Source organism: Girardinichthys multiradiatus, chromosome 18 (genome assembly GCF_021462225.1).
Source record: "Girardinichthys multiradiatus isolate DD_20200921_A chromosome 18, DD_fGirMul_XY1, whole genome shotgun sequence".
In the NCBI taxonomy this organism is placed as follows: Eukaryota; Metazoa; Chordata; class Actinopteri; order Cyprinodontiformes; family Goodeidae; genus Girardinichthys; species Girardinichthys multiradiatus.
Genome location: NC_061810.1, coordinates 22,266,239 through 22,279,146, shown reverse-complemented (window position 1 = coordinate 22,279,146; position 12,908 = coordinate 22,266,239). Strand labels below are relative to the sequence as shown.

Sequence of the window (12,908 nt, the reverse complement as noted above, 5' to 3'; positions counted from 1 at the left end):
TTAGTTAGAGCTGTGCTGGTAACAGTAATATCTGTATAAATAAAGCTGTTTATTCATTGTCACAACGTGAGCGATGACTCAGAGGGATGTTGGACTCCAGCCGAAGTGGCATCAAACATGCACATACACACACAATTAATTCTAAAGCCAACACTTCGCTCAAATGCAAACAGGCAGAGATAAACATTAGTAATCAGAGTTTTTCTATGCTTTCTCTTCCAAATTAGTTATCACTCTCTCTGCGTTGCTCCATTGACATCACCGACAGGAGCTATAGGAGAAGGCATGGCAAAGCCAGTTAATATCTTTGACTAACTCTTTGTTTTCTTGTCCTAAATTTTCCTCGGCCTCATAGGGCTTATCTGCCTCTCTCGTACACAAACACACTTTTCCTCCTGAGTTTGTTCCACTGTCTGGCTCACCTTATTGCTATCCATTTATTTGCAGGTATCTCTGCTGTGAGACCCAGTCGGAAATGAGGGAGTGGTACGCTACATTTCTCAGTATTCAGGTGAGTTCTCTCTCACAAGTAAATTTATACATATGTCTCCTGCAGCCGTTGCAATATTTACTGGCACTCGTGGTAAAAGTGTGTTAAAGCCCCTAAAGTACATGAATCTTTCATTGCATTAGCATCCTTTTCTAGTGACAACTTTATCCAAAACCAAATCCAAACTTTAATTCATGCACATTTATTCAGTTGGATAAATATGTAACCATATATATGTGTGTATGTATGTGTATTTGTATATATATATATATATATATATATATATATATATATATATATATATATATACATATATATATATATATATATATACACACTCACCGGCCACTTTATTAGGCACACCTGTCCAGCTGTTCGTTAACGCAAATTTCCAACCAGCCAATCACATGACAGCAACTCAATGCACTTAGGCATGTAGACATGGTCAAGACGATCTGCTGCACTTCAAACCGAGCATCAGAATGGGGAAAAAAGGTGATTTAAGTGACTTTGAACATGGCATGATTGTTGGTGCCAGATGGGCTGGTCTGAGTATTTTAGAAACTACTGATCTACTGGGATTTTCATGCACTACCATCTCTAGGGTTTACAGAGAATGGTCCGAAAAAGAGAAAATATCCAGTGAGCGGCAGTTCTGTGGGTGCAAATGTCTTGTTGATGCCAGAGATCAGAGAAGAATGGCCAGACTGGTTCAAGCTGATAGAAAGGCAACAGTATCTCAAATAACCACTCATTACAACCAAGTTATGGAGAAGAGCATCTCTGAACCCACAACACGTCGAACCTTGAGGCAGATGGGCTACAGCAGCAGAAGACCACATCCGGTGCCACTCCTGTCAGCAAAGAACAGGAAACTGAGCCACAATTCGCACAGGCTCACCAAATTTGGACAATAGAAGATTGGAAAAACGTTGCCTGGTCTGATGAGTCTCAATTTCTGCTGCGACATTCGGATGATAGGGTCAGAATTTGGAATCAACAACATGAAAGCGTGGATCCATCCTGCCTTGTATCAACGGTTCAGGCTGGTGGTGGTGATGTAATGGTGTAGGAAATATTTTCTTGGCACACTTTGGGCCCCTTATTACCAACTGAGCATCGTGTCAATGCCACAGCGTACCTGAGTATTGTTGCTGACCATGTCCATCCCTTTATGACCACAGTGTACCCATCTTCTGATGGTTACTTCCAGCAGGATAACGCGCCATGTCATAAAGCACGAATCATCTCAGACTGGTTTCTTGAATGTGACAATGAGTTCACTGTATTCAAATGACCTCCACAATCACCAGATCTTAATCCAATAGAGCACCTTTAGGATGTGGTGGAACAGGAGACTTGCATATATATATATATATATATATATATATATATATATATATATATACTGTATATATATCTATGTATACAGTATATATATATCGATGTATACTGTATATATAATATATATATATATATATATATATATATGTATACTGTATATATATATGTATATATATATATATATATATATATATATATATATATATATTCAATTCAATTCAAAGATACTTTATTGATCCCCGAGGGGAAATTAGAATTCCAGTACAACCCATCCAAACATACATCATGACACAAGACAAAGGGGGGGGACGGGTCACCGAGGCTTTGCTGCCCACTCACAGGCGCTGCCCTTGCTAGATGAGAAAAGAGGCCACATTAGGTAAGTAGAGGGAAAAAAATTATATTTTACACTTTATCCTTAGCAGGATACAGTTTGAGATTGCAAAAAACCTCAGCACAAAGAAGCAACAAGTTTACAAAACAACATCATGGCGGGAACGGTGAAGGTTGTGTGAGGGGGTGCATATGTTTATCTTGAGCATGTGTGTGTGTGCAAGTAAGTCCATGAAGCAATGTCACAGAGGCCATTGTCCTTGATGGTACGTTGGAATGTTCATCAACCGGCCACAAAGTTCTGAGCAGGTCCACAGATGTCCTCAGGGAAGGGAGGGGGCAGAGGGAGCAGAGCGTCATGTTTACATAACTTCCAGGAGAAGTTGAAGATAGCCAGCCATCAAGGGCGTGCAGGGGAGCCAGATTCAGAAAAACAACAATTATTTGGGTTAGGCTGACTCTTAATTTTCCGTCAGCCTTGAGAGTCTCACTGGTGCTTCTCAAAGGCGAATCCAAACAGCCAAATTCCTGGTCTTTCTGCCAGATCCGAGCGAACAACTTTCTCCAAGATTTATCCCAATTTACCCCTGAGTCCAGGAACCGCAACCTGCCTGCGATCCTGTGTAAGGATCACATCCAGTCTGCGATTCAGCTCACGTAACATCTCAGTGCTGATCGCCCTGAAGATCCCATCACACATGCCAGGCAGCCTCAAAATGGCCAGAACAGCTGCTGACATTCTCCGAATTTCTCGATATGCCAGGTAACCGCTGACTCCAAAAAGCAGAAATCCTGATATCAAACATCCAATTATATACACATCTTCCACATCCTCGACTGACATTATTGACAAACACACAATCCTCCACAATACACACTATATACATATTTATGTGTATATATATATATATATATATAAATATATATACATATATATACATGTATGTCTATGTCTATATATATACATGTATATATATATATATATATTTATATACATATATACGTGTATATATGTGTAACTGAAGCATTATTTCAGTATATAATTTTTCAAGTTAATCACAATATCTAGACATATTTAGTTAGTTAGTTCAGGGGTTTACATGTGACGTGACACAGACGCCTATTTTAGCAACAAGGCTGGATGAGGATCCGCCCACTATACACAGTGAGCAGCATAGGGTAGGTAATATTATCTCCAAACTTTGCTGTTGGAGATCTGCAGCAAAGAGGGGTTCACTGGGTCTTCAGAACAACCATTAGATGCTGTCTTCATGCTGACTAGGTGTCTGGGAGGCCTGCCAGGAAAAAAAAGCCTTTTCTTTCCTACCGCCTGTAAACATTTGGAATTTGCTGAACTCTGCTGGCACTGTGTGCTTTGGTCCAATAAGACTAAGACTTAGCCTTTTTACAACAAACACGCCAGGTGGAAAAGCACCCTAAATAGTGCTGTTAATACTGCTGTTAAGCACTGTTAAGCATGGTGGAGGATCTACGATGCTATGGGCCTGTTTCTCCTCTAAAGGCACTGGGAAACTTTGGTAGCGTAAATGGTATTATCAATTCTTTCCTTTTAATCCCATGGCCGTTACAGGAGATGGCTGCTGATGACAGTTATTATAGAAATGGTGCCATTTAAAAAAACTCGACAAAAAACTGTGATGGACTTTGCTAGAAACTGAAAGTAGGTCATCATTGAGTCTTTCTGCAGTATAAGGACCTAAATTCATAGGGGCCAATCAACTGGAGGTATCGTCAGAGGTCCTTTTCTCCATATGCTGTTGGAGCACATGGAGAAAAGGACCTTTATGAGATTTCACAATCTCTTAGGAGAAGATTATAGATGAAAAAGGCCTGGACAGAGTATTAACAGCAAAGGTACCACAAACGTTATAATGTTGAATCTAAATGTCCTATTTTAATTTATGTTTGTTTATGTTTTACACATCTTTAAAATGAGTGCCAGTACATTTAGAGTTCTCTACAGTAACACATGTTGCAGATATCATCTTATAATTTAAAATTCACAAATATCTTGCTGTATTTAATTTTTAGCTACTTCTTTGGTCTCAGCAGTCTCAGCAGAGTGTTTAAATGACCCGACTCATGATTGTGCTTTGAAGTTTCCTACTATTGAGGCGTTTTGGTATAAAAGACAAAATCTAATCTTCCTTGGTTGTATCTGTTTGTCCTCAATTCAGTACGACGGGAACCTGTGGCCCCAGGATGGCATCCAGCATAACCGGGTGAGCCACGCTCTGCCGGACACGCGTCACGGTAACGTGTCACTGATCCCGTTACGTGGCAGTGAGAATGAGATGCGGAACAGCGTAGCCGCTTTCAGCCAGGACGTGCTTGCTGTGAGTCAATCTGTCAATCACTGGGACTAATCTTTGACGAACCGGGCAGCTCGATCTGGAGCTGTCAACTAATCAGAGATATTCATGCTGAACAGGTGGCCGTGAAACTCAACGCTGATGTAGTAGAACTTTAATGTCCCTTAGAGGACTGATTTCTGTTTTAGAAAAATGGAGCCTGAATGCATTTTATTTCCTCTTTCCCCTCTAACCCTTTTGCTTAAAGGGAGAAATAGAGTAAAGGTCATACCTGTGGAGGATGAATCTTCTCTGGTCTGTGATTTGTCCATGATTTGAATATAACAGGGTCTGGGTTCTTTAACTGTGGGATTTAAACAAAAAGCCTGAAAATGTTTAAGAACTCAGACAACATGAGGAGGAGGATCAGCAGCATCTTCATATTGCAGACCTGTTACACAGAAAGTTGAGGAAATGAGAGGAAGAGTAGATCTGCTAAATTTCTGCCAACGCCCAGAGAAACAATATAATTGCACATTTTAAGTGAATTCATGTCTGCAGACAGACTGTGGTTAAAACTGTTTCAGAGCATGACTTGCGTACCTGCATGCTTGAATAAATTTTGAACAACAAACTTTGACAGAGGGTTTGTTTGGCTCAGTTTCAAGCACACCAACATTAAACCAGACCTGTTCAACAGCATCCACGGCAGCCTCTCCATCTGTTCTCTCAATTCTGCCTGAAACCTTTAAGTGCAGCAGTCCGAACCGTCCCTCTCTGCTCTGACAAACAAAAGTCCACAATCTGAAGCTGCTGTCATCTCCTCCTTCTGTTTTAACTTTCACACACTGCTCATTTGTTGGCTGCACACTGTAGTGGCGTACAAGGATCCAAGTCACCACTGCTGGAACTTCCAATAATAAAAACACAAGTCCAAGGTGGCGGTGCTGTTTGTTGATACTTTCCAGTTGTTTCCGATTGATTTTGCCCTGTCTGGTGCATCAACCGAATTAGTTTTTTTGATAGGAGTGTGAGAGGAGTACCAGTAGACGGGTCAGTCATTCAAAAAGAAAGTGTCAAAATTTCAGTATTTATGTTAGACCTACTACAGGTCCTTCTCAAAATATTAGCATATTGTGATAAAGTTAATTATTTTCCATAATGTCATGATGAAAATTTAACATTCATATATTTTAGATTCATTGCACACTAACTGAAATATTTCAGGTCTTTTATTGTCTTAATACGGATGATTTTGGCATACAGCTCATGAAAACCTAAAATTCCTATCTCACAAAATTAGCATATTTCATCCGACCAATAAAAGAAAAGTGTTTTTAATACAAAAAACGTCAACCTTCAAATAATCATGTACAGTTATACACTCAATACTTGGTCGAGAATCCTTTTGCAGAAATGACTGCTTCAATGTGGCGTGGCATGGAGGCAATCAGCCTGTGGCACTGCTGAGGTCTTATGGAGGCCCAGGATGCTTCGATAGCGGCCTTTAGCTCATCCAGAGTGTTGGGTCTTGAGTGTCTCAACGTTCTCTTCACAATATCCCACAGATTCTCTATGGGGTTCAGGTCAGGAGAGTTGGCAGGCCAATTGAGCACAGTGATACCATGGTCAGTAAACCATTTACCAGTGGTTTTGGCACTGTGAGCAGGTGCCAGGTCGTGCTGAAAAATGAAATCTTCATCTCCATAAAGCTTTTCAGCAGATGGAAGCATGAAGTGCTCCAAAATCTCCTGATAGCTAGCTGCATTGACCCTGCCCTTGATAAAACACAGTGGACCAACACCAGCAGCTGACACGGCACCCCAGACCATCACTGACTGTGGGTACTTGACACTGGACTTCTGGCATTTTGGCATTTCCTTCTCCCCAGTCTTCCTCCAGACTCTGGCACCTTGATTTCCGAATGACATGCAGAATTTGCTTTCATCCGAAAAAAGTACTTTGAACCACTGAGCAACAGTCCAGTGCTGCTTCTCTGTAGCCCAGGTCTGGGGAATGCGGCACCTGTAGCCCATTTCCTGCACACGCCTGTGCACGGTGGCTCTGGATGTTTCTACTCCAGACTCAGTCCACTGCTTCCGCAGGTCCCCCAAGGTCTGGAATCGGCCCTTCTCCACAATCTTCCTCAGGGTCCGGTCACCTCTTCTCGTTGTGCAGCGTTTTCTGCCACACTTTTTCCTTCCCACAGACTTCCCACTGAGGTGCCTTGATACAGCACTCTGGGAACAGCCTATTCGTTCAGAAATGTCTTTCTGTGTCTTACCCTCTTGCTTGAGGGTGTCAATAGTGGCCTTCTGGACAGCAGTCAGGTCGGCAGTCTTACCCATGATTGGGGTTTTGAGTGATGAACCAGGCTGGGAGCTTTAAAGGCCTCAGGAATCTTTTGCAGGTGTTTAGAGTTAACTTGTTGATTCAGATGATTAGGTTCATAGCTCGTTTAGAGACCCTTTTAATGATATGCTAATTTTGTGAGATAGGAATTTTGGGTTTTCATGAGCTGTATGCCAAAATCATCCGTATTAAGACAATAAAAGACCTGAAATATTTCAGTTAGTGTGCAATGAATCTAAAATATATGAATGTTAAATTTTCATCATGACATTATGGAAAATAATTAACTTTATCACAATATGCTAATATTTTGAGAAGGACCTGTATATCTGTCACTGTCTTTGAAAGTCTGACCAGTTTATGTTTCACATTTAAATCTGAACTTTTCTTCTCTCTTTCGCTAACTGGTTCAATTGGTTGTTTTATTTGCTTCTGTGTTAAAAAACGTTCCTGTTTATGTTTCAGCTCTTTAGAGATGTGCGATAACGCTCACAGCAGCTGGAACAGCAAGGTAACTTCCCCACTCACTGTGAAAACTACAGATTACAATAGAACTGTGTTTTAGATTAATATGATCTACATAATGGGCTTCATTTATTTTTTTATTTTTGGTGCACTGGTGGCCTTTAGTTTAGCTATTTTTTCTAAAGTAGGCAGACAGGAAGTGGGGCTGAGAGAAGTTGAAGACATGAAGAATAGGTCTCCGGGGTCAGGACTCGAACCCGGGGCGGCTGCGTCGAGGACCGTGGCCTCCGTATATGGGTCGCACGCTCTATTTCTATGCCACGTGCCCCCATTATTTGCTTCATAAAGAACGTGAGCTTTATCAACTTCCATGACCTTTAAGGCAGCCCTATAATGAAGCCCCCCACCAGCTCAACTATTAGGAGCTTAATATAGTGAGGGAACAATCTTAAACTAGAGTTATCTTCTATTTAAGGTTTACAGAAACTAGGAAATGATTCATAGCAGAGTTATTCTACTGGATCATTTTAATTGGCATGCATAATAAAGTGGCTGAGTGCACAGGTAGAAAACTGAGCATAGAGTGCCTTTTAAAAATACTCTTACCCCTGAACCTTTGTCATGTTACTACCACAAACTTGTATTCATTTGGGATTTTATGTCATAGAACAACACAAAACTGCATAATTTTAAAGTAGAAGGAAAAAAATACAGTTTTTCAGATTATTTACAAATACAAAAAATCGGAAAACAAATGCAGCTGGCATTTGTATTCAACCCCCCTAAGTCATCACCTTGTAGAAGCACCTCTTGCTGCAGATAAAGCTACAAATATTTAGTTATGTTTCTAACAGCTTTGCACATCTAGACACACAACTCTTTTCCAATTCTTTGTTGCTAAAATACTCCATGCTCTCTCAGGTAGTAGGGAGAGCATCTGTAAACATCCGTTTTCAAATCTTGCCACAGATGATCAGTTGGACTTTGACTGGGCCATTTTAATGCATTAATATCCTTTAATGTAACCCACTCTACTCTCTCTGTACATTTAGTGTTGTTTTGCTGGAAGGTGAACCTTTGCCACAGTCTCAAGTCTTCTGGACCGTCTATCAGGTTTTCTTTCAGGTTTGCAAATTACATTTAGGTCCATCCATCTTTCCATCAGCTTTGAGTAACTTGGAAAAACAAAAGAAAATAAACAATCTAGAGAATCAAGCTTCAACCAAGATCAGGAAATAAATCACAGTGTAAAAAAAGTTAACTCTGTAAGCCAGTCTAAAAACAATGCAGGTTTTCATTCTCACCCCAGTTATCCTAAATCAGGCTGTAAAAACAGATCTATTGTTCTCTAGGATGAAGTGTGAACGGGAATCGGAGCCTCATCCCCCAGTTTAAACTGCATGGCTGGTGGATCTGTCTTGCTGCGTCTGTGTTTATCTGTCCTCTTGACCGCAGCTTATTGAGTCCACCTCTCATGAGCGGCCTCACATCTGGTTGCCATGGCGACGAGACGTCTGCAATCTGGACGGAGAATTTTAAGCTTGACCTCCCGAGAGACTTTATAAAATACAGTGAAGCTGATTTAGCTTCAGGGAGACGGGCTGCATACAAACACCAACCTTCACTGATGTTTGTGACGGGATGAGTTTGAGATCAGATGTGATGTTCAGTCCCTGACATGATTGATGTTTGTTGTTTCAGTGTAGGAAGGAGAAGCTCATTGGATGACCTCTGAATATTCTAGGAACCTCCACATTCAGTGACCATACGGAGCAGATTGATGGACACTCAGAGGAGCTTGGACTCATCATTTTAATGTGAACTTATAGCTCTACCCAACAGGACCAAAAAACAGTAAATCGACAGCCGGACCCTGTGAAAAACCCATCCTTCATCGCTGTCTGTTCACAGAGGAATTTTACTGGATGGATGGAGTCATGGCATTAAAAAGAAAGTCAGGAATAAACCACAAAGACTTCCCCAGTTGTTTCCAGCTTGTTGTGCAGCAGATTCCACTGTTCCCATTGTTTACCGGAGTCAAAAACACACTGCGAAAACAGGACAAATTGTATTCCTCTAATGTGTTGGTTCCAGAAAGTTTGTTTTATTAAAAGTTTGCAAGTCTTTTGTAGACGTTTTAACTTTAATTCACGTTAAATACGATTGCTTTGAAAATCGGCTATTTAATTATGCAGCAGAGAGCTGAACAGGAAAGCTGAGATCAGAGGAGGCTGTGATCCGATTTCTCCTGGATTGGGACTCAGACTTGTCCGATGATGGACCTACATCTGTCCCTCTGCTGGAAGTCTGTGCACCAGCTTGATCAAAGCTGTCATTTCTGCTGAAGTGGGAGCAGGCTGATGGTTTGTAACATAGTAGCTTTAGAGGTGTTAAGGTAAGTCCGTCCTTAACCAAAAGGAGAAACAACAGTTTTCCTTAATAGTAAAACAAGAGTTTTTAGCTACAAATTTGGTAAATCATAAGAAAATAAAAGATGTAGCTAATTTGTGGTTCATTTTCTGGATCAGACAGCTTAAGAACACCATGAAAAGGTTGTTTTTCTTCTAAGCATATTTACTTATTTAACCTGAAGTTTTATTTTTACTTCTCTGCCGTCTTTCCTCCTCTCTGTTGGTTCTTCTTATTGCCTGTGTTGCATTGATGAGACTGTTATTATTAACCAGCAGTATTTCTGAAGGTGTAGATCACAAATGTATTAAACTTAATTTAACAAATGTCTTTTTGTCAATTTTCTGCAATGTGAGATGTTGTCAGTAAAGTGTTTTTATTGTTTGAGGCAAACATTTAAACTCTGTAAAGCACATGAAACTAATTAAAATGCACTGCAGTGTCTTATTTAATATTCCAGGATTCGGATTATTTTTGTTGAAAGGATGTTTCTTTGCTGGGCGCCACCTGTACGTTTTATTTATTTGTCTTGACAGCAGAAGACACTAGAAGCTGTCAGTCAGGTTTGTTCACTCTTATGGTTATGATTTCCAACAAAAATAGTAGTTAAAACACCTTTAAACCAGATGATTAAAAGTGTGTTTTTATAGTTAAAGTGGTGTTTAAACTACCTTATTGTATGTAATACCATCACAAATTAAAAGCATTACAATTCCCCCTCTGAATAAATCTACTAAGATGTAAAGATTTACAACAAATATTTGGACAGGATGTGCTTCCATGTGGCAGAATGAATCTGATCAGGAATTCTTACAGAGCCCTTCACATTTATTCCTCATTTATTGTAGCAGCTTAATCTTACAAATTTAGGAAAAATAAACTGTTAATTGTGGAAAAAACAATTATTTAACTGTCTTTTTGGGACTTGTTACATTGACCACTGACTAAATGTAGGTAAAGCATTTAGTTCAACCTTTGTACCTTTTGTAATCTTGATTAGTGTCTCTGGGAACCTTTAATCAGTATTTCATGACTTTAGGAAAGTGATCATGCCATTCAAGTAAGGCAGATTTATTTCAATCTTCATAAATCATCAGTAGGGTACAGGGCTACTGCACTGTTCGTTCTGGAAGCTTCAATTATCTGAGTTGTCAAAGGAGACCAAGTGCTGTCCTGTGGCCAGATGGGTTTTACTAAGTGTTAACAGCAAAGGTGCCAATAATTGTGAGACTGGTGGATAACTTTTCCCTAACGTGGGCTTTTTTCCTTCTGAATAAATCTACTCAAATGAAAACTTATTTTAGATTTCTTTTCAGTGTTGGTTTATGCTGCTACAATGAAATGTGAGTTGATTTTAAAGCTTTTTACACTAGAAGATGTGCCAATAATTGTGGAGGGTGTGTTGTAGATTTTCTTGGAATCGTTTCTTTTATTATTATTATTATTATTATTTTGGACGTGGTTCTCTTTTTTCTCTCGACTTCTGGTCAGATCTGATTTGTACTGATTTCTTTGTTTATTTTCCATTGACATAAATTTTTTTTTTTCCTTCCAACTGCTGAGCTCCGGAACCACAGGTGTCCAAATCCAATCCCAGAGGAGGTAATTCAGCTATTTGATTGGTGTGTTGGACCAGGGACAAGTCTCAAAGTTGCAGGACACCATCCCTCGAGGACTAAATTTTGACACCCCTGTCCTAAACTAAGGGGATGGACCAGAGGAATGTCTACACACATCTTTGCACAGATTTAAAATTCAATCTTTACACACTTTCTTTACCAGCAGTTTGTTACAAAGATATTTTTTTTCTACATAGTTTAGCAGAAAATAGTATTTTTTTCAATGAAATACCAGAAAAGTGTTTTCTAAAAAGCTTTTACCTGGAAACATATAATTGAACAACTAAAGGACTCGGATTGTGTCAGATCTTTACAGGACACCATGCCGTCATTATTACGTTGGAGGACTAAAAGGGCGGAAAAGCTGTCAAAGAAACATGTTGAAAAGAACTTCAGAAAGTATCAGAACAACTATTGATCAAAACATTTAAAAATAAGAAAGTTTTTCTGCATTGAAGTACAAAGGAAAAACTATTTTACAGTACTCTTCATCCTTTTAAATTTCACAATACCTGTTTTTTACAGTGTGGTTTGTTATGTTAAATTTGTCCCCACTATGATTATTGTTTTAAAGCAAGGTGCAAAATGTCTTTCAAATAATTAGCATATCTGAAACCAACAAACATATTCATCCACAGTTGGTAAAGTAAGTATTTGATACACCGTTGATTTTGCAGGTTTTCTTGTGTAAAGAGTGGAGGAAAGGAGGGCTTCTTAAAGACAAACCAGAAGGTCTGTGGGAGCCAGAATTCTTGCTGGTTGGTCAAATACATAAAATGCAAATTGTTTAAAAATCATACAATGCGAATTTTCTGGAGTCATGGTTGAAATGTACATCCAAAATTACAGACCTCTCCATTGTTTTTAAGTGGGAAAACTTGCACAATCTGCAGTGTATTAAATGCTTATGTTTCTTTCTGAACATGGATACTCATGAAGCTCCTCGCCTAAAGGTTGGTGCCTTCCAGCTATGGTGTGGCTGAATGGTAATCCTGTTTTTCTTCTAACATTTTTTGAGATTAATACACACAAGCTGTGAAAAGCTGGACCTTAACTCATCTCATGACATTTTGCATGTGTACAATACAAACACATAAAGGCAGAAACTTCTGCAAAGCCTGCAGGTTTTATGACAATGTCACGCAAAAGCCCTAAAATAGAAGCCTATAGATGCGCTCTGAGGAAGAACGTCAGCTCTGTCACTCTGCGATGGGTTGCAATGATCAGTTATGGGCCCTTAGGACGGCATCTGTATGTGTGTGTGTCACGGTGGTCCACCAGCTCTTCCTTCATTCTTTTAAGTAGAACTGACACATCAGGGTCACTCTTTACCTCGAGACACCCACCGGAGAGCCCTGCGAGGGACTTGCACACATGAGATCTTCACTAAACTGTTTGGGGTCGGTGGGGAGGGGGTGAAAACACATGCACATACCCACTGCAGAATGGTCTTTACTATATAGGTCATGGCAGCGGTTGCGTAATGCACGCGGCGTTTGGAAACCGAAAGAGAAAGAGGAGTCAGCCATGTGAGAGGGAGATAAAGTGCAAAGTTGGAAAACAGCTTCGGGGGTGAACCACAGT

General features: G+C 39.9%; 1 protein-coding gene across 7 annotated transcripts in view; it reads left to right on the top strand.

Moving 5' to 3' along the window:
* Positions 1-10,159, top strand: part of LOC124883772 (arf-GAP with Rho-GAP domain, ANK repeat and PH domain-containing protein 1-like) — an 88,142-nt gene extending 77,983 nt beyond the window's left edge. For 5 of the 7 annotated variants that reach the window (XM_047391089.1, XM_047391086.1, XM_047391088.1 and 2 more), the window contains 4 exons: positions 448-511; positions 4,366-4,524; positions 7,297-7,342; positions 8,998-10,159. In XM_047391089.1, coding sequence (XP_047247045.1) covers positions 448-511; positions 4,366-4,524; positions 7,297-7,317 — 244 coding nt within the window. In that variant the 3' untranslated portion in view covers positions 7,318-7,342; positions 8,998-10,159. The remainder of the gene's footprint in view (positions 1-447; positions 512-4,365; positions 4,525-7,296; positions 7,343-8,997) is intronic. The other 2 variants (XM_047391091.1, XM_047391090.1) reach the window with 2 other exon arrangements.
* Positions 10,160-12,908: the final 2,749 nt, after the last annotated feature.